The sequence below is a fragment of the Macaca mulatta genome, chromosome 6, assembly GCF_049350105.2.
Source record: "Macaca mulatta isolate MMU2019108-1 chromosome 6, T2T-MMU8v2.0, whole genome shotgun sequence".
Lineage (NCBI taxonomy): Eukaryota > Metazoa > Chordata > Mammalia > Primates > Cercopithecidae > Macaca > Macaca mulatta.
The window spans coordinates 140,963,888-140,985,807 of NC_133411.1; the positions used below are offsets into that span (position 1 = coordinate 140,963,888).

The 21,920-nt window shown below is 53.0% G+C and overlaps 2 protein-coding genes across 5 annotated transcripts in view; one reads left to right on the plus strand and one right to left on the minus strand.

Moving 5' to 3' along the window:
* ACSL6 (acyl-CoA synthetase long chain family member 6) overlaps window positions 1–21,920 on the minus strand; it is a 218,147-nt gene that overhangs the window by 88,540 nt on the left and 107,687 nt on the right. The gene's annotated exons all lie outside the window — the stretch shown is intronic.
* On the plus strand, window positions 12,905–14,953 carry IL3 (interleukin 3). The gene is made up of 5 exons (NM_001101734.1): window positions 12,905–13,066; window positions 13,164–13,205; window positions 14,496–14,585; window positions 14,713–14,754; window positions 14,858–14,953. The coding sequence occupies exons 1-5, from the start codon at window positions 12,905–12,907 to the stop codon at window positions 14,951–14,953; spliced, it is 432 nt and encodes a 143-aa protein (NP_001095204.1).

A 21,920-nucleotide genomic window follows, 5' to 3' on the forward strand; every position in this document is an offset into this window, starting at 1 on the left:
TGAACACTGGTGTGTGAATACAGGCTAGATGTTTCAAAGTGAAAAACTAAGGCAATTTCAGTTAAGAAAACAACCATTGGAGAGGCCAGTACAGTTACAATTACCAAGACTAGAGAGAGACCCAGGAACTCCAAATCCATCTCCTACCTGCTGTCAGTGACCTCATGGCCCTGTTGGCACAGGCATCTCTGCAGAAATGAAGTGTGGTCATTCCAGGCCATGGGCTTTTCAACAGCAGCTAAAACCTCATCCCAGTCTTATGGAATACTGTACATGTTCAGTGGAGTGACAAGAATGTGACTCAGTAGTTAAATCTGCAAGTTTTCAGAGCTGAAAAAGTCCATTGCAAACCTGCGAGACCCAGTATGCAAGAAAATGTTTGGAAAATGTTAGTGCTCAATAGTAAAGCAAATGTTTCAAACTAAACTCCTATAAATGAAGCCAAATGTCGGGTTCTATGTACAGACGGGAGACTCACCAATCAGGTACAGCACAGAGATCCTTACTACAGTGAGGTTTGCCTGGACCCATCCTGGTTTTTTAAAGCTAAAAGTCCTTTGTACTGGGAACCCCTCAGGCCAGGGCAAATTGCTTGTGCTCTTGGGACTCTTGTGCTCTTGTGCTCACAGGGCCTTCAGCAAAGATGTCTCTGCCCTACTTGCCTCTGGGTGCCTGCCGGGGAAATATACAAAGTGAGCAGGGAGTTTGTAGTCGCCATGATTACAGCCATGTGTAGGAAAATAGCCTGTTGCATGGCAAGAGTGACACCATCTTGAAGCAAAAACCATCGTGACTGACATTTGACTCCTGCATACCAAGGTGTTCGGCAGCAAGGTCAAGAAATAATGCGCGTAGTGTAGATAAACCCTTGTAAAGATGCTTATCTAACTTCCCCAGAGGTTAGGAGTTTCGCAAGAGTGTCTAAGATATGAACAGTTGCACATGCATTTACCCTAAAACTTTGCCGTATTAAGAGTAGTTTCTGGAGGACAAGTGTGGGGATCCACCGTCTAGGCTGCCAGAGACATCACTTCCGTTCCTAAGTCCCTATTAAATGCTTCTTTTGGAGAAACTGGACTTGTCAGACTTTTACTTCAGCCTCTCATTACTTCAGCTTCTCAGCTCCCTCGGCCTTCAGGGGTGGGTATGCGTTAGACCGGTTCGCCGCAGAAGCTATGTAAATTAAAGGATGGCAGCAGCAATGAGCCAAGCAAAGCCGATCCCCGCTAGCATGCATGAGGTGCCTTTGCGTGGGTGAGAATTTGCCAAGTGGGCGAATTACAGAAAGTCACTTTTCCTCCTGGCTGATGCACTCTTGCGCTCAGCCCATGTTGAGTTCTGGCTTATGACCCTCTTACCACTAAAGCTCAAAGCCCTTTTGGAAAACTCAATGTGCATGAGTATCTGGGAAGAGCACTCTGGAGAGCTCTGAGTAAGGGGCAAGAGAGCTTGTCCTGGAGCTCGTGTGAAACACAGAGCCCTGCAGCCCCCACTCCCTGCATCAGGAGTAGGGTTTATAAGGGCACCGAGGTATTCTCATGGGCCTGCTCCTTTACCCCGGAAGTGGACACCATCAGAAGGTGCAAAGTCTGTAGAATGCAGAGCTCACATGAAGAGGCGCAGTGAGACTCGTCCTGTGTGGTCCAGGCCTGTGTCATGGATCACTGTTCTCCAGGCTTCTGGGTCACTCGCCCCTTAATGCCCAATTACATACAACACGAGCCCCAGCCTGCTGGGACCACACAGCACTCCCGTGATCTGGGGCCCTGTGGCTTCCTCTTTCTCTGACCACTACTCAGGGCTCTTGGCACTTATGCTCCGGCCTGCTTGTCACACTTCCCCTATTGCTGGAACTTGGAGCTGCCCACTGTATGGACTGGAAACCAAGCAGTAAGGGGTGGACATCACCCCTGCACCCACAATGCCTGAGCCAGGTCTCCAGGCTGAGATAGAGGGCCCTACCTGGGGATTTGAGAAAGTGGATCCAGGCTCTGCAAAGGTGAAGACCTCTGGCATCTTCTGGAGCTGAGTCCTGATGAAAGAGCAGGCCTGAGAGGAGGACTTTCTCTGGGAAAAGAGAGTGATGGTCCAGGGGCTGAAGCATTTTAGCTCCCCAGAGAAGTGCCCTGGAGGAAGATGTGTGTGAGTCCAAGCGGTGAATATTTGTCCAAACTCTCCTCTGTCAGCCTCAGGGGACTTCCGCTTTAGCAGGAATGGAAGGTTATCCACACCTGACAGGTCTTCTTGGGGGAAAGGTTAGTCAGGCATCCGAATGGGGAGGCAGGTGCATAGGAATAGCTGGCTTTGAGTGAAGGGCATGGGGGAGCTGAGGCAGGGCCGTGGGCAGCTGGTTTAGGTGCTCTACACCTGCACTTGGCTGTGGCACGCCTGGAACCTGGGGGGCACACACAGAACACTTTGTTTTTTCCCATCTCCGGCCACAACTGTGTCCCTTCCTGCCACTCATTCCTGACCCTGGTCAACTTCTAGGGCAGATTCCCAATTCTGGAGTCACTTGCAGCATTTAAAAAAAAAAAAAAAAAAAAAGGTCCAGCACAGCTTAGAGCCTCAATCTCTTTTCCAATGTGATGCCCGTCTCTTCCCCTCCCCAGGGCTGGCCAGCACTGGCCACATAGAGCTGAAATGGGGGTGCGGGGGAGGGCATGGTCTGGCCTTTCTCTTCTCTCCTCCCTCTTCAGGACCTTTTCCTCCGCAGTGTACTGGGGCAGGGAAGAACAGGGTGGAAAGAGACCTGTCTCTTACATAACAGACACTATCGTCATCCTCTGATCTGTTGCTGCTTTTCAGGCTGGCCGTGTCTGGCTGTGACGCTGTCAGGCAGGTGGGTCCCCATGGGGCATGTGTATGCGTCCTACAGGATTTTCCATAAGAACAAGCAGAAACCTCCCTCCCTCACAGTTCCTCATCAAGGGAGAACCCACGGTGTGGCCTCTTCTGAGTCCCCCTGCTCTGTTCCCTGTGGTTGTCCTGCAACCTCTGCCTGATGGGTCCCCTTGTCTGGAAGGCAACCCTCTTAATCAGCGGTTTAAGCCCTCTAACTTTTAGGTGTCCACTTAGGTGATGGGAAACCCTATGTCCTCTCTCCTCCACATGGTGGGAGGGTAGAAGGCTCCAGGGTCCTCTGTCTGAACAGTTTCTTCCTGGCTCAGAGGCACATGGTTGGGTGCCGCTTGTCTTTCCCAGGGCAGTTGGTAAAATCCTACCTAGCATCCTGTTAAACTGTCACCCAACACTGAGGGGGCAGTTTAGAACAGGCAGATGGCTCTAGTGGACAGTTAACTAGGAAGGAGGCAACACCGCAGTTGCCTGGCGTCTGTCATTGGTGTGCTTTAGATGGAGACTGACAGAAGGGTTTTAGAGTATAGAAACTGGGGCAGGGTGCAGTGGCTCATTCCTGTAATCCCAGCGCTTTGGGAGGTGGAGGCGGGTGGATCACTTGAGGTCAGGAGTTTGATACCAGCCTGGCTAACATGGTGAAACCGTATCTGTACTAAAAATACAAAAATTAGCTGGGTGTGGTGGCATGCGCCTGTAGTCCCAGCTACTCGGGAGGCTGAGGCACAAGAATCACTTGAACCCGGGAGGCGGAGGTTGCAGTGAGCCGAGATTGTGCAACTGGACTCCAGCCTGGGCAACAAGAGTGAGACTCTGTCTCACAAAAAAAGACGACAGAGCGAGACTCCATCTCAAAAAAAAAAAAGAAAAGAAAAGAAAAAAGAAAGTGAGGACATGTTTCATCTCATGTGGTATGGGTCGCATGCTTCTTATCCAGTAGACCCCCGGGGATAGTTCCCAGGAAGTGGAGGAAGGTAGGAGGGTAGAGAGAGAATCAAAGTCTTAAATAGAGGTGAGGGAGTTTGGGCGAGGCAGGGATCCCAAAATAAAAAAGACGCATTGTTCCCTGGACTGGAAGGAGCCCTAGGAATCCTCAGGGGGATTTCCACAGGAAGAAAACTTGCTTATTCGTCTCCTGGGTCGTGGTCCCAGGGAACCAACCATAAATCAGTGAAAGGCCAACAGCAGAGGTGACACGAGCAGAGAGGTGTCCAGAAAGGCTGCTCTGACATCTGCGAGACATGCAGTGGCAGAACCTGGGCCTGAGAGCTGTGGTGAGAACAAAGGCGGCCAGGCCTGGACCAGAATGGGGGAGTCCATGGGAGCAATGAGAAGCAGATGGCACAGAGAGGCCTTCAGAGGCTCGTGTGGGCAGTGGGGAGAGGGGCGAGTAGGTGGAGCGGGAGTGATGGGGGTGACTGAGCCAGGGAGAATGAGCAGGGTCTGGGTGGGCCCACTCAGGGCATAAGCTAGGGAAATACCAGGAAAACCCCCAAAGACAGAGTTCTGAGAGGAATCCAAGCTGTGGCATGAAAGAAATTAACTGTGGAGTGTGGAAATTGCAACCCAGACCCAAGTCAAATGGAGAAGCCTTCTAGAAATGCAGCATTGCTGATAAAGGGACTCTCTACAAAGTGCTCACTTTCCCAGAGGAGAAGGAACTTTCTGAAATCTAGAGAGAAACATAGATGCTCTTATACCCGCTCTGAGCTCTGCTCAGAGGCTCCTAAGAGGGCTCCCTTATTAAAATAAAAGAATTTCACAACAAACTGAGTAACAGTTAAGTAATCTGCAACATAAATACACATGATTGTCAGTACCCCTGAGAAGAAAACTGAGAGGCTCATTCCAGAGCTAAACTTTCAACCGCTGACGTCTGCGACAAGGAGTGGAGTATTCCTGGGATATCAAGAAGGAATATCAGTGACCCAGGACCTGAGCCCAGCTCTCAGGCCTGGGAGTTCAAGAGCCTGAACAAACGCATGAGAGATTTGGTCAGTAGCAAGAGCCCAACATCACCCAGGGTTCTTGGGAAGCTATTCAACAAGTCATTAAAATCGCTTTCTTTGATGTGCAGCTGCTGTTTTTCCCTTGAAGAAACCAGAACATTGGGTCAGGTGTGGAGAAGGCGGAAGGGTCGTGGCAGGTACCTTGCTCAGCCTGGGGCAATGGGCACCCCAGCCCAGGTGGCAGCTTCCCTGGGGTGTGGGTGTGGAGATGGGCAAGGTTTGCAGGAATTCCTGTGGGTCAGAGACAAAAGAGGCCAGTCAGCCTCTGGAAGCCGCAAAGACCAGAAGGGCCCTTTGAGAAGACTGAGAAGGTCCTGGGCGGTGGCTGTGGCCCAGCCCTGGAGGGGCTGCTGGCAGTGGAGAGGGTAAGAACTTGGGGGGGTGGAGGTGGAGTGGAAATGCTGCCTATTTGGGAAAGGGCAGGACAAGGGCAGGCACTCTGACCCGGAACGGGCTCTCCTGGGAACACAGAGACTCCAGAGACAGAGGGACGCTCCCCAGCCCCGCACACCTCAATCATCTTTGGATTGTTCCACATGGATAAAGAAGATGAGGTTTAAAGAGCTTTGAGGTGTTCAGTAAGGCAGCCAGGTTAGGCTTCAGAAAGGTGGTGTTCTACAGGGGCCAAGTGTATGCGGTATGGCCAGGAAGGTTGTCCTCGTGGCCTTGTTTGCCATTCCCCTGCCTCCTTTCTGGAGTGGCCTTCACTAGTTCCCCCATTGCCTCCCCCAGCTCTGTCCTGCCGAGGCCCCAGGAGGAACCCAGCTGCTTTCAGGTCACAGCAGCCAAGGGGGTCACAGTACAGTCTGACACAGGCCGGCAGGGCAGGGACCATCGCGCCTCCTGGCTCCAGGTGCACTGGGCAAGGGCCTGGCATATGGGGGCATTTTCTGAACCAGCTTCCAGGACGCAAAAAGGAGGCCAGCTGTGCCAATGTGAATATTACAACTCCCACGCTTGGTGAAGAACATCTACCACACGCATCCTCCGTGAGGCAAAGAATAGGCTGGTGGACGCATCTGCAGTGAAGATGCCAGATAAAGGTTGACTCAGGTGTGACCCTGCAGGTGCGCCTCACCTGAATGTGCCCAAGCCCAGAGGAGTGACCAGCAATACAATGGCAGTGATGACTGGTAGGGAGGGCAGTGGGACTTCGGGGCTGTGTGCTCACCTCAGGATCCATTGCTCCTGGATCTCACCTTTCTGCAGGGGAAGAGCAAGAACCCACGAGTGCTTGGTCTGGGGCTGAGAGGAGCTGTTCCTACCCTGAGCCCATCTGGCACCAGATACTCACAAAGGGTGTGCTCAGGTGCCACTGGATTTCAAGGATGATGTTCAAGAAGTTGTCTTTAGTCTGGAATCTAACGGCCATTGTGGGTAGGGGCTTTTGGAGGCTGGGGGGAAAGAGGATGAGGAAGAGGTGGAGGCAAAATGGTCTCCACATATCTCTGCTGCTCGGAGGTACCATGGTCTTCCCTAACCTGTGTGGATCTGAAGTGGCCTGGCCCACATCCTCTGTAAAGGCCCAGCACGGGGGAGGGGGGTGCAGGAGATTCATGGGGCGTGGGGGTTGGGCGGATGGTGGGGCATGGGGAGGAGCCCCAGATGGATTGATACTCTTTTCTGATATGGAACCTCCACGACAAACACATCAACTTATTCATCATTTTCTGTAAAGAAAAGATCAGTAAAGCTGGAAAAAATGTTTGTAAAAGGTTTCTCCTCACCTCACCAAGGAAAATAAGACAGAGTGGGCATGGCTGAGAGGCAGCCTGGCTCTGAGCTCACCTTGGCCTGTCTATGTCCCTGCCTAGCTAGCATCTGGTCCTGCCCTTCCCTGGACAGCTCTGACCTGCAGCTGCCCACCCAGGCTGGCCCTTCCCCTCTCTCCCTGGGAGGCAGACAAGACTCCGCCTGGCAACATCATCCACACAACTAACGCTCCATGTGAAGTCTCCCCCACTTAGGGGAGCATTTCCTGAGGGCCTGGACTGCCAGGTTCTTAGCATTTATGCCCCAACATTGTCACCCCACAGTTTGGGAGCAGCTTCTTTGAGAATGGGGAGCTCCTGGTTTTGTCTGCGATAGATATGATAAATGCAATAGGAATGCATGTTCCAAAGCTTTGTATTCCAGGTGGGTAACAAGAGAGTGACAGGCACTGAAAGCCCATAACTTATTAATAACAATAGGAATGATATGGCCCCCCCACCAGGTATCCAGATATTGGAGCCCTGGATTGAGGCCAACAGATGGAGCACCTGCAGCCCCAAACCCAGCGCTCTCTAGGGAGCACTTCTTCCATGGCATGCCTGGCTCCAGATCATCCTTTAGGTCATAGCTGTCCTTTCCTCCTGTCTTCTCTGGTAGTGCAGGCTGGATGAGGCTGCCTCATTTCTGGGCTTCCACCTTCCACAGGCATATCATTCTAAATGGGGATTCTCTATCTTTCTTCTCTATTAGACTGGGCCTGGGATGGGGGGTCTGCTCTGCACCAACTGGGCCCTAAGGAGGCCATGTCCCTGCAGCAGGGGATAGAAAGGCGAGGGTGCACAGGTGGAGGCTGTGTAGGTCTTGGGGACAGAATGCAGAGCCAAGGTTGGGACAGGAGTCCTGAGCTCTCCAGCTGGGCCCCCTCGGTGGCTTTTTCCTGAGCTCTCTGCTCAGGTGAGCAGGGGACATCCGATGGCACCGCTTGGCTGGCCAAGAACCCTGAGCTGCCTTCTGTGGTGACAAAACCAGGCGATGTCATCAGGGCCACCAGCGGAAGCACAAGTGAGGTCATGGGCAGACTAAATCTGACACACGTGATGCCATGGAGAGGGCGGCAGAGGAGCTCGTCACAGTGACTGAGGCGCGGGTTCTTGCCTGTGGTGGGTACCCCAGAAAATTCCACTAGGCCTGTGGGGGTGAGTAATGGGAAGAAGGAGGCATGTACCTCTGGTTGGACTGGACCCTGAGGGCCAGGACTTCCAACACTGTGGCCAACTCCGTAGGGATGAGGTCCGGCCCACAGTCCAGAGACCCCTCCTGAAACCTCCAGGGCTTTGGCAGACCCCGGGCGGCAGTCTTGGGCTGGCTCTCCTGTCCGGGCCCTGGCACAGCCTCCCTCATGCCTGCCCCAGGGGTGGGCACGTGTGCTCATTTCCCTTCCTGATAGTAATCAGCCAAGCCCGCAAAGAAGGGTTCCCCTCAGCTGGGCTGGGTTGACGCAAAGGCCTGGGATGGAATCACCATCTTACAGGGGCCAGGTCTCTCCCCAAGGGCTGGCAGGACTGTGGCCTCTGGAGGAGGGAAGTGGTGCCTATGATTTTGCATGAAGCTCCTACAGAGTCAAGGAAAACCTCAAAGGAGACCCCCAGGATGACCCAGGCTATGCCTCGGTCTACCAAGGGCTCGCGGAAGCGCTGTGGTGGCCAGCTACCCAGATATCCTTGGCAGCCCCTTCTGAATGGGGAACTTCAGAACATGTTCTGAACATGTTCTGAATTTAGGAACATGTCCCTCCATTCCTCCCTGGTTCATCGAACAGCAGCAGGTGTTGGGCTGCAGTCACTGGGCCTCTCTGGGGGGCACACCCTCCTGCCTCCTTTGCTTTGCCCGGCTGGCCTCCCTGCCCATCCCAGCCTCCTCCCATGACCCCACACCCTGCCTCTGGGGCCTTCCATTTCATATTCTTGCCTACCAAGGCCCTGGGTCCTCCCAACCTCCTCACCCTCCGACCCCAGGGTGCCAGCCCCTCAAGATCACCTCCAGGTAGTCACAGCTCAAGCCACCAAACCTCACCACTCTCATTGCCTCTAGCCCCACCTCAGGGGCTGACTTTACCTCTATTTCACAGAGAACACAGAAGCCATTGTCCCTTCCCACCACAAACCTGTGGACCAACCTGAACCACCCCACTGCACCTTCCCCACCAGATAGACTGGGCCACCCAGGCAGCCTTTCCCTGAGCTCTCTGCGAGGAGCCCGGGACAGCTGATGGGGCACTGCCTGTGCTGGCTGGCCAGCCATCTCGCCCACTCCTGGCTCACCTCCATCAGAGAAGAAGGAGCTCAAACTTTCATGTGGAAGGTGCACTCTGACCCTGTGACTCCTCTGGCTGCCCCATCCCCCTCTTTCCTTCAGAATAAAACTTCAAAGAGTCTTCTACCCTCTGTCTCACCGTCACTCTCTCCTCAGCCCACTGCCAGCGGCTTTGCCTCACCACACACTGAAACCACTCTGCCAGAGGTCTCAGGGATCTCCCCGTCAGGAGTGGTTACACCTCATCCTCACCCTGCTCTCCTGCCAGGCGGCATCACCCCGGAAGGCCGTCATTGTCTGATGCTGCCCAGGGGGTGCTCAGTCTTTGGGTTGGACTGTTCTGCTTACCTCAGTCCCAGTGATGTCACTTCCTGGCTGCATCAGCTCAGCTTCTCTGAGACTCAGTTTCCTCTTCCAGAAAATGGGACTAATAACAGTACCTGCCTCACAGTTCATCATGAGGATTAAATGAGTTCAGACACGAAAAGAACTTAGTTTCCCACGCTTCACAAGTGCCACTCAATAGAAGTCAGCTGTGAGAGCGCTTCCTTTCACCCAGTCCCCTCCACCCTATCAGAACCTACCTAGTCCAGCTTCCTACCACCTCTCTTCCAGAGACTCCAATATCCCCTCACTGGCCACCCTGCTGCCTTGATCCTTCTCATCCATGCCCCCACAGCAGGTGCACCTGAGCTTCACCACGCCTCCCCTGGTCAAAAACCCCGCAAGTCCTCCAACGCTCCTAGCAGGAAGCCTCAACCTCTTTCACCTTTAATAAACTGTGTGTGTGTGTGTATACATATATGTATATAAATATATATATAAAAATATATACCTATATATACATAAATATATATATTAAAATTTATATAATTATATACATTAAAATATATAATTATATATAATATACTATGCAGCCATAAAAAAGGATGAGTTCGCGTCCTTTGTAGGGACATGGATGCAGCTGGAAACCATCATTCTCAGCAAATGATCGCAAGAACAGAAAACCAAATACCGCATGTTCTCACTCATAGGTGGGAACTGAACAATGAGATCACTTGGACACAGGAAGGGGAACATCACACACCAGGTCCTATTGGGTAGAGGGGAGGGATAGCATTAGGAGATATACCTAATGTAAATGACAAGTTAATGGGTGCAGCACACCAACATGGCGCCTGTATACATATGTAACAAACCTGCACATTGTGCACATGTACCCTAGAACTAGTATAATAAAAAATATATATATTAAAATATACAATTATATATAAAATTATATACATTAAAATATATAATTACATATAATCTATATTAAAATATATAATATATATACTATATAATTATATAGTATACATATTAAATATATAATTATATAAAAATATATTAAAATATATAATTATATAAAATATACAATTTTTATATATAATATTATATATAATATATATATAATTTTTTTGGAGAGATGGTCTCACTCCGACACCCAGGCTGGAGTGCAGTGGCACAATCACAGCTCACTGCAACCTCAACCTCCCAGGCTCAGGTAGTCCTCCCACATCAGCCTCCCACATCCCAAGTAGCTGGGACCACAGGTGTGCACCACAACACCTGGCTAACTTTTTGCACCTTTTGTAGAGACAAGGTTTTGCCAAGTTGCTCAGGCTGGTATATAATCATTTTTAAAACAAGAGAGAAACACTACAAATGACAAGATTCATAATACTACTACTACTCAGGATTTCGTGGGCATGCATGGTTACAACACAAAGTCTTGCCTTTTAAAGAAACAAAAAAATATACAGGAATGTTTTGTCTCCACAGCTTTAAATTCATTAAGCTTTAAAATTCCCTAGAAAAGCCCACTTACATTAAAAAAAAAAAATACAGCTTTTCTCTATAAGGAATCACATTATTTGTGCACAAGTCCCCAAAACATTTATATGGTATCTTGGTGTTACTGAATACTTGAGTATGCAAGGAACAAACTCTGGGTCCCTGGGGCAATAGGAGACCCTACCGGAGCTAAGGTTGATGAGGTAGTTAGATCAGAGCCCCTCAAATGTCACTGAATCATCGAGGATCTTGTCAAAATGCAATTTTTGATTCAGAAAGTCTGGGCTGGGGCCTGAGGGTTGGCACTGCTAACAAGCTCCCAGGCAGTGCTGACCTGCGGGTCTGGGACCACAGGAAGGGCAGGAAGGGTAGCAAGACTTGAAATCTGTCTCCCCACAAGACTGAGCTGCTAGTGGAGGTTACCACGTCTGTTTTATTCACAGTGCCGACACACAGCAAGTGCTTTGTAGACATCTGTTGAATGAATTGTGCCTACCGAGTACCCAAGCTGGTCCTAAGGCTCCTGTGTGTTGTGTTGAGTTGTGCCTGTGAGACTCCACTCTGGGTCCAGAACCTAGGGCTCCTCCTGGTCCACGGCCCAGCCTGGAGCTGAGCCAGGAGCACATATCAGCTACAGAAATTATCCTCACAGCATGGCCTTGAGTCACAGCTTCTTCACCTGCCTCCCCACAGCCACATCCTGGTTCTTGTCTTCACCTGATCTGCTTATGCTCAGAAGGCCAAAGCACCCAAATTCCCCTGCCTCAGCAGGGGATAGGTTATCCTATCCTCCATCTCCCCACACTGATCACGTCACACCGCACCACGACCCAGACCCTGGCCTCTCCATCCTGCTCTCCTCTCCCTCCCACCCGGGGCCAATCATCTTGAAGAATTCTTCCACATGCCCCCATCACACTCATCCCTTTACCAAAAGTCCCTACCCCATGGGGTGGGTCAGGCAGGCCTCAACACAGGCCCGTATCAGGGGGACGCCTCTTCCCTCAGGGGCTGCCCTCTGGGATCACCACCCCCGCCCTCTTTGGTTTCCTGCTTCCTATCTGGCTGCAGCTTTTCAGGCCCATTGTGTATTTCCCCATGGTCTGTGCCCACTCGCATCCCCTCTCTGCAAACCTTGCCTACTGGGCCTGTACCTGGCAAATCCATGCTCAGCACAGACAGGGATGGAGACCTCTCAATACAACTGTCTCCTGCCAATCCCTGCCCCAGCAGCCTGAGGCCCAGCCTGCAACCAGGGAGCTGCTCTCCTTTCTCTTCTCCTCCCTTGACCTCGCCCCTCAGACCATGCCAATTCTACCTCCTAAACCTCCCAGGCCAGCCCCTCCCCCAGCTCCCAGTGACAGTGTCCTCAAGAGCTCCTGTCCTTAGGTACCTAAGCTCAGCTCTTGGTGATACCAGAAGTACTGCCAGGGGCTGCAGCCAGGCCTCCTGCAGAGGCTGAGTCCCACATCGCAGGGAACAGCCATGCCACTGCTAGCAGACAAGTAAGAGAATGGCCACCTGGGGCCTGAGTGCTCTTGGTCACCCACCAGAAACAAAGTGTCAAGGAGAAGCTGCCCAAAGCCCATGGGACAAACCACTGGGGATTGGAACACCAGTAATTCCGCATTGGGAGGGGGCACCAAGAGATGTGCTTCTCAGAGCCTGAGGCTGCACATGGATGTTGAGCAGTGCGACCGGCTACCAGACAAACTCATCTGTTCCAGTGGCCTCCTGGCCACCCACCAGGACCAAGCAGGGTGGGTAGCAGAGGGCCACCTGGAGGTGATGACAGATGAGATCCCGCTGGGCAGGAGGCCTGAGTGAGCTGAGTCAGGCTTCCCCTTCCTGCCACAGGGGTCCTCTCACCTGCTGCCATGCTTCCCATCTCTCATCCTCCTTGACAAGATGAGGGGATACCCTTTAAGTAATCTTTTTTCTTGTTTCACTGATCTTGAGTACTAGAAAGTCATGGATGAATAATTACGTCTGTGGTTTTCTATGGAGGTTCCATGTCAGATAAAGATCCTTCCGACGCCTGCACCACACCACCCGCCCCCCGCCTTGCCCGGGGTTGTGGGCACCGTGCTGCTGCACATATAAGGCGGGAGGCTGTTGCCGACTCTTCAGAGCCCCACGAAGGACCAGAACAAGACAGAGTGCCTCCCACCAATCCAAACATGAGCCGCCTGCCCGTCCTGCTCCTGCTCCATCTCCTGGTCAGCCCCGGACTCCAAGCTCCCATGACCCAGACAACGTCCTTGAAGACAAGCTGGGCTAAGTGCTCTAACATGATCGATGAAATTATAACACACTTAAACCAGCCACCTTTGCCTTCACCGGTGAGTAGCTGGGATAAGACTGGCCTGCAGCAGGGAGGGGTGGTGGCTGCCTCAGGCCAACAGGCCTCATGGGCCTCTCTCTCCCTTCACCCCATAGGACTTCAACAACCTCAATGAGGAAGACCAAACCATTCTGGTGGTAAGAGCTCAGCCCCTGGATCCCAATCCACTTCCTGCCTGAGTGACTTCAGCCATGTCATTCCATCTTGCCTAGCCTTGCTTTCTTCATCTGTAAAATAGGGTTAATAGCGCCTGTCTCAGTGGGACTGTTATGACAGTCAAATGACACAATGTGCATAACGTTCTGGCCCAGCATCTGGCACTTAAGGGTTCAATACGTGGCCACAGCCATGGCTATAAGAATGAAAATGACTTTTAAATTAGAAAATGAAAAGGCAGTTCTAGGTGAGGAATACTAAGGGCCTTAAGGTCAGTTTTTGGTAGGACAGACTCTGGACTGACAGACGGAAATTTCCCCCACAGATGTGCCAGCTTCTTTTTCCCTTTAAAAAGTGAGTTTGTGTTTTCCACCCTCATTGGTTGTGGCATTATCATTTACAGTTATTTTTCATGGTTCCAGTTGGTTGCAATGGTTCTCTCTCACGTTTGCATGACATTTCTTGGGTCAAACAAGAAGTGGAAGCCTTTGCTGAGTTCCTGGGCCATCTGTATTTGGGGCACTCACTGCTCACATGCTGCACCCACTTCCATGTTGCGGTCTCTGTGATTTTCTTCTTGATTTCTAGGAGACTTTAATTCAGTCAGGGCATGAACGCTGTTATCAGCCTTTGAGCTACAAATACTTCCCATGGAAGACCCCCTGCCTTTTGTAGAGTTTCTTTTTGGAGATATGTTCTACCCCAAGTGCAGAAAGATCCACCTAGGTCCCCCCTCCGCCCCCCCTTTTTTTTTTTTTGAGACAGAGTCTCACTCTGTTGCCCAGGCTGGAGTGCAGTGGCACGATCTTGGCTCACTGCTACCTCTGCCTCCCAAGTTCAAGCCATTCTCCTGCCTCAGCCTCCCAAGTAGCTGGGACTACAGGCATGCACCACCACTCCCATTTTTGTATTTTTAGTAGAGTCGGGCTTTCACCATATTGGTCAGGCTGGTCTTGAACTCGACCTCAGGTTATCTGCCTGCCTCGGCTTCCCAAAATGCTAGGATTACAGGCTTGAGTCACCGCACCCGGCCCACCTAGGCCCTTCAGGCAGCTCACATGGAGCCAGAGACTGGGGGCTTGAGGAAACCAGGTCCTGCCTGCCACTCACTTCTAGGCCTGTGCTCTTGGGCAGGGACCCACCTGAGGCAAGAATGGGACTAGGAGGGAACCCGAGAGTGGGCTTGGGAAACCCTGGGGGTGACTTCCAGCTGCTTGTGGGAGGGATACTCCGTAACCTTTCCCCCGTAAGTGTATTCTCTGCCCTGTTAGGAAAAAAACCTTCGAAGGTCAAACCTGGAGGCATTCAGTAAGGCTGTCAAGAGTTTACAGAACGCATCAGCAATCGAGAGCATTCTTAAGGTATGTGAAGCTGTTGAGGGTTTGGGATCCCTGTGTTGGCCCTGCCCTGCCTCTGGGGAGGATGACAGCAGGGCCCACTCCCTTTCCAAGGGAATCTCTGACCATCTGCTTTGATCTCTTTCCACAGAATCTCCCACCATGCCTGCCCATGGCCACGGCCGCACCCACGGTAAGCTGTCCCCCAAGATGCCCGTGTCGTGGCTTGCTCCTCAGTTGGTCATCACCATTATAGCCTGGACTCACCTAATCCCACCTTCTTGGTTTCTTTATAGCGACCTCCAATCCGTATCACGAACGGTGACCGGAATGACTTCCGGAGGAAACTGAAGTTCTATCTGAAAACCCTTGAGAATGAGCAGGCTCAATAGACGACTCTGAGCCTCGAGATCTCTTGAGTCCAACGTCCAGCTCGTTCTCTGGGTCTTCTCACCACAGAGCTTCAGGACATTGAAAACTTCTGAAACCTCTGGCTCATCTCTCACACAGTCCAGGACCAGAAGCATTTCACCTTTTCCTGCGGCATCAGACGAATTGTCAATTATCTAATTTCTGAAATGTGCAGCTCCCATTTGGCCTTGTGCAGTTGTGTTCTCATTTTTATCCCATTGAGACTATTTATTTATGTATTTATTTATTTATTTATTTATTGCTTTCTGGAATGTGAAGTGTATTTATTTCAGCAAAGGAGCCATGTCCTGCTGCTTCTGCAAAAAACTCACAGTAGGGTGGGAAGCATGTTCATTTGTACCTCGAGTTTTAAACTAGTTCCTAGGGATGTGTGAGAATAAATCAGACTCTGAACAACTGCTTTGTTACCAGTGTTTCAATTTGATTCGGGACTTAGTGACCATTTTAGAGGAGACTGGTGTGCCACGAATCCTGGGTGGCTTGATCCTGCCACGTGGATGTTGTCTGTGTGAGCTTGTTCTCACACTGCCCTCCTGCCACCCCCATTTCCAGAAAGGTGATGATAACCCTAGCAATCTTGAATATCCACAGAACTGCTACCAGGTACCAGGAGCCATTCTCAGCACTTTACCTGTGCTACCTAACTTACTCCTCACACCAACCAAGAGTATGTTTTCTCCGTTTCATGGGAAACTGAAGTTCAGCGTAGCTGAGCAACTGCCTAAGGTCACACAGCTGATAATGGCCCAGCTGTGGCTTGAATTCAGGTCCCCGGGGCTCTGGAGCACACTGATCCTGTGGCACGTCCCCCCCTAGTGGTCCTTCCAGAAACTGCAGCAGCCGCCCCTGCTCCTCCCAGGGCCAAGTTCAAGGACCAACATCCCCTGATCCCCACTATGCAGCAGGTTCTGCTGACACAGGCCACCCAACCCTTGATTCCACTCCTTTAAGACCCTCCAAGCCTGGAGTCCCCACCCCTGCCTAAGCCCCCAACCTCTCCTGCCTGATGATTTAGCAGCCCCCCTGCAGGCTTCCTGGCCAGCCCTGGAACCCACACCCTGACAATCTGTGCCCTACTGGGGAGCCAGACGGAGTTTTAGAAAATGCAAATCTGACCATGTGGATCTATACTGAATCCTCCAGTCCTCAGGGTCTTCTGGACCTTGTCCATATCCTTAGGACAATATATAAGGCTCGCCTCCAACTGTTGCTTCTATTTCCCCCATGGCTACAACCCTAATCAATGCTCCAGCCAACAGGAGTGCTGGGACTTCCTACAGAGGCTTCCATGAAGCCTCTCTTCATGCCCCTGAGCTTCTATCCACACTGTCACCTGAGTATGGCAAGCCCTGACTTGGCATGATGAGCTCCTATTCCATGGACCAACTCAAACTGCCCACCTCTGGACTGTCCACACTGTCCCAGGATGGGGCCCTCCTCTGAAATAGGTGGGTACACAGGGACCCACTGGAGGGACAGCCTGGAGGCAGGAGTGCCCCCCTCTAATGCCCCTGACACCACCCTGTGGCCCTCGTCCAGTCTGCCGGTGGAAGGAGGGACAGAGGGGTCTTCCTCTGTCACCACGTAAGCAGCAATAGCATCCTCTCTGATTCCTCCCAAGTCCCAGAAAAGCTTCAGAGGCTGACACCAGGTGCTGGGGTCCTGTCCCCCTTTTTCCTCTTTTCCACCTTGATCCATCCCGGGACGTTTGTTGTTGGACTTAGCCTGGGAGGAGATATAGAGGATGCTGCTGCAGTTTCTGAATTGACCAGTAGGGGGAGGTGTGTGCCACTGGTCTCAGGGCACACCAGGGTCCTGGAGCAGCCAGGCCTTAGAGGGTGTGGTGAGAGGCCTGACTCTGGACTGGGTTTCCCAAGTCTCCTGTACACCCAGCCCCCCAGCCCTTACTTTCCCTCCCTCTCGCATGTGACAGCTGGTCCTGTTTTCATCCTGGGCTGAGGCAGCATTTGTGCCCCAGTCTCATGTTCCCAGAGGAGTCGCTGCTTGTCACCTCCTCTTCACACCCTGGAGAGTGGGTCAGCAGCCATCTCCTCTGCTGTCCTGTGTTAGTGACTGATGCAGGCAAGAGGCAGGGTTAGTGGTTGGACCAGACACAGACCTGGTGCAAGAAGCCAGTCGGCAGGACCTGTGGCTGGCCGGAGGGTGGCAGGTGGAGGTGACATGCTGGAGAGGGCAGCAGGCGGGCCTTTTCAAATGTGCTGAGGGCTCCTCGCTGCCCTTCTGGAATAGTATAGGCTGCAGCTTAAAGCCAGGTTGGGGCCAGAACCAAGTGGCAGTCAGTTCCTGGACAGGTTGGGGAAATTTCTACATGCTTTAGACAAAAGGTTTATGTTCCCTCCAAATTCATATGTTAAAATTGAATCCCCACTGTGATGGTATTGGGATGTGGGGCCTGTCCTTTGAGCCAGGTCTATGTGTCCAGATGGCACCAGGGGGCAGCATCGCCCCATTATAAATCCCAGAACCGCCAGGGAAGGCCCAAGTTTCTGCCTTCCCACATCCCAGGCGTCTCCTCAGGGGGAAGGTGGATTACAGCTCTCAGCCAGGAATTTTGTTTTTCACTGAAAAATACTATTGTGGGAGTGAGACTCAGTCTCAAAAAAAAAAACACTATTGTTTTTCACTGGAGGGGAAGATGGGAAAGCATATATACTCTTTACTGAAAAACTTGGAAATGCAGAGAAATAGAACAAAGGGAAAATTGACAGAAAGGCAAGTGCCTAAGGAGGGCATAACTCAGAAGGCACAACCAGCCTCACCCCCTGACAGGAATCCTTCCACTCCAGGAAGGGGCTCTGCTCCTTCTGCCCTGGCCTCAAGCCCCCATTTGACTCAGTGGAGCAACTGCTCTGAGGACTCTCTATAGCTCCCCCAGGCTGGGGCGGGCATAGGTGAGGCACTGGGCCAGGCCTTTCGGGCCTCCCGGCCATGTGCAGTTGGCCCCGCACAGTGCGGTGGGGATCATTACAGACAGCACAGGACCGACGGACGGGCGTGGACCTCCTCGGAGGCACTGCCCACAGGTGGCGCAGAAGGGGCCTGAGAAGTTCATCCAGCAGAGAAGGGTGGGAAAGGCACAGGGAGGGAAGGAGGCAGATGCCCTGGGGGAGAAGGGCATGGAGGTCGAGAAGACAAGGTAAGCGGAGGCACAGGAGAGTCTAAGTAGTGCAGAGGCCAGAATGTGGCTGGGTGCCAGGTGTCCAAGGTGAAGACGGTGCCCTGGGTCACTGCTTTTGCCCCTGGAACACAGCCAGTCTCAGCCCCAGACACCTCTGAGTCTTAGCTAGTCTCTTCTCCCCATTCTTCCCTCCCTGATCCCAGGCCAGCCCAGCCCAGCCCAGCCTGGCCACTGTGGAGACCGCAAGACTGGACGGCCATGGCCTGAGGAGCGGTGGGTGGAGGGAGGCGGAAGGACAGGATGGAGCCATGGCAGACACTGTGTGTTTAACACCAACAGGAAGGAGCCAGGGCAGAGGGAGAGTGGTGCTGGAGGAAACAGGAGCTAGCCCAGCAGAGGGGGATCCCTGGGCCCAGGAAGATGTGGGACCCATGGTGGGAGAGAGGGAGAGGAGGCAGAGGTGGTGTGGATCAGGGGTGGGGGCTAGGGGCCCAACTTTCCCCCTCGGAAGCCTCAGGTCAGGCTCAATGAGGTGGATCAGCAAAGTTGCTGCTGCCCTCCTGGACTGAGAAGGGACTCGAAGAATCCCCACAATGACCCAGGCACTCAGGCTGTGATTAGCCCCATTACACAGACAGAGACTGAGGCAGAAAAATGAAGATTATTTGAGTCCAGAGCTTCTGAATCCTTAAGCAATAGTGGTTCACCAGTGCCCACCGAGGCCCAGGAATTCTTTAAGTCTGACTCTGGTCATGCCTGGGGTCTCCCCTTGACTGGATCCAAGCCTTCCATGGTAACTTCTGCCCTACAACCTCCCAGTTCCAGCTCCACACTTCTCACCTGACCACTCTCATGCTGCCCAGTAAATGCCTCTACATGCCCATCTGTCCTGTCTTCCTACCCGGCACCCCCTCCCCACAACCAACACACAGGCTGGGGGCTTAGATCCAGGGAGGTGGTCCGCTGGGCTCCTCTCTCTGTCCCCATGCCTTAGGGGACTTCTGAGAGAGACCCTGGTTCCCAGCTGTCCCCTGCCATGGCTGATTGTCAAGGCCTCTTCCAGCTCCCACTCAGGCCCCCCAAAGACCCCAAGCTTAACTCCACCTCCAGCCGTGGTTCATGATGTGACCCCTTCCCTTTCCCCTCCATGAGCCCTCCCTGCCCTGCGGGGTCCATGGAATCCTTCTGGTGTGAGGCCTCCTTGCCTCCTCCTCAGACTCATAAGCCCTTGACCCAGGCTGCTCCCGGGACCTGCTTCGGCAGAGACTTGCCTGGAGCCTGCACTTGGAGACTCAGCCCTTTCCTGGAGGGAAAGTGGGCTGTGCTGGAGACCGGCAGGCACCAAGGACAGCAGGCTGTGGGGGTGGTGTGTGTGCCCCGAGAGGGGCCAAGTCAGGGTGTCAGGGAGGGAGGACAGCTGCAGGGAGGCAACAGAGGGCAGCGGGCGCTGGAGCGAAGGCCGAGCAGCAAAGCAGAGGTCTCCTTCCCTGCCTCCCTTCATGAGCACCAGCTGCGCATCTGCTCTATGTCCTGATCCCATGGGCCGCGCCAAGGCCCTCCTGAGCATGAGGAATAAAAACACTGGGCAGCCGCCGCTACCATTCAGAGAGCCTTGAACCAGGGAGGACTCCCCCACGCAGTGGGTCTCTGACCTACACAGGCCCACGTCCCATGAGGGAAGCCTAAATTTACACTCACCTCCAGGGCATGACAAGGCCGGGAGGCTGGTCTGGACCCTGGTAACCACTCCCCTCTCTTTGATGGACAGGGAGACTGAGGCTAGATGGAGGCACCTAGCAAGCCAAAACAGAAAACCAAAACAGAAACACCTTCCCGTGCAGATATCCAGTGCATCTCCCAACAGCCTGCAAAAGTAGTGCTGCATGCCCTGTGGGGAGAGCCAGCTGGGGCTCAGAAGGGGCAGGCCACAGTCCAAGGTCATGCAGCGAGCTGTGCCCGTCCAAACAGGGCTTCAGGAAAAGTCTGAGGGACACATGGGGGATCCAGAAAAGTCTCGGAGGAGGCTCATTCCAGAACCACTCGTTCTGCTGAGAGCAGAAATCCTGTATCTGCCACCTCAGTTCTGAGCCATCAGTTCCAGGGGGATGCAGGTTCGTGAGCCGGGCAAGGGCCTGGGACTTCCACCTGGCATCTTGACCCAGACTGTCGCTCCAGACATAGAGGGCAGGAACGGATGCCCGCAGGACTTCAGAAATTATAAAGGCTTCTGGTCTCATGATTTCTCCTACTTTTGATTTTTAATGCACCTCCTGATGGCTCTTCCCAAGAGGGCAGACACAGGCAGTGGCCCCTCTGGGTGCCTGATGACCCTCCCAGCTGGAGATGAGGCTCAGAGCAGAGACTCAGAGGCAGGGGATGCATTTCCAGCCCTAGAGGGAGTACACTGGGCAAGCAGTAGACAAGTCGGGGAGGGCGTTGTGGTGGGCAGGCCTAGCGCACCCACGGGGTGTTTGTGTCCACAAGGACTCCTCTGCCTGAGTAATGTGCATGGTGGAGTTGCCAGATCCTGAGGGAAAACGAGGAAGCCCCAAGAACAAAGAAGCAAACAAGGAGGTCTCATTGTCCTTGGCCATCCTTAAAAGTTGACATCCTGCCACTGCTTCCTGCCTGGCTCACTCTCAACGGCCCCTCTGGTGTCAGGAGCCTCCTCTTTACCAGTGACTTCCAAATACCCTGACTTCCAGACCCACATGGCCACAACTGACTGAGTCTTCCTGAAGGTCCCCTGGCCTCTCAAACTTGCCATTCCAGGGCAGCATGGGCTGACCTCTCAAACCTCTCTGTGGCCTCGTGTCTCCGCCATCACAGCAAATGGCCTCCATGTCTCTGACTATGAGTGTGGACCTTGTGCTCCCTGTCCCCCACCCCATGGGACCACCAGAAGTGAGCTCGCTTAGAGTGCAAGGGGCCTGTGAGGTGCATACTCCACAGGAGACCCTCCTGGAAGCCTGGCTGAATAGATGCAGAGACCACACATGGTTGAGGGTTAACCACCCTCAGATCCTCCCAGGCCAGTCAAGACTTCCCAGTGCCAGGAACCTGGGAATACCCAGAGACCAAACTGGAACTGGAGCTTGGCCAGGGCAGCTTCCCTTTTTGAGGTGTACATTTGTGGACCGAGACAGAGGGGATGCAGGTGCAGACAGACTGGGACTGAAACCGCAGAAGCCAGAGATGTTGCTTCATGTGTCTGGTGTGGCCTGGAGTGACAAGGGAAGGGCAAACCACTCACAGTGCCATGCAGTACCAGGATCTCCTGTCGGTGATGCAGGAGCCGGAAGCCCTGACTCGGGTGGAGGCTGGACTCCCTACCTCACCGTGTGTGTCCAGAAAGGTGCCCTCTGGGGCTAGGGCTGGGCAAGGGGCAGCTGTCCCTAGAAATTCCAGCAAGCCTTGCTCCTCTGACCAGTTTGGGCTTCAGAAATCTCTCCTAGCACTGGGGAGAGGAGAAATCGAAGCACTGCCTCTTCCCTGGGAGGATCTCCCACAAAGTTTCCTGGGGCAGGCAACAGTTTCCTCTGTGAGGCAGTGGCCACTAACCCATTGTACAGATGCAGAGGTTGAGGCTCAGGGAGGAGGGACTTTCCTATGCTTCAGGTGTCGGTGGTGGCTAGGTAAGGACAAGAGACCAAGCCTAGGGCATAGAGATGCCTGGATGGCAGGATCTGCTGGGGAAACTCTGCCTTCACCCCAGACTTCCCTGGGACAGTCACAGACCACTCCAGCCTACCTGCCCACACCTGGCAGGCATCTCTCTTTACAGCTGC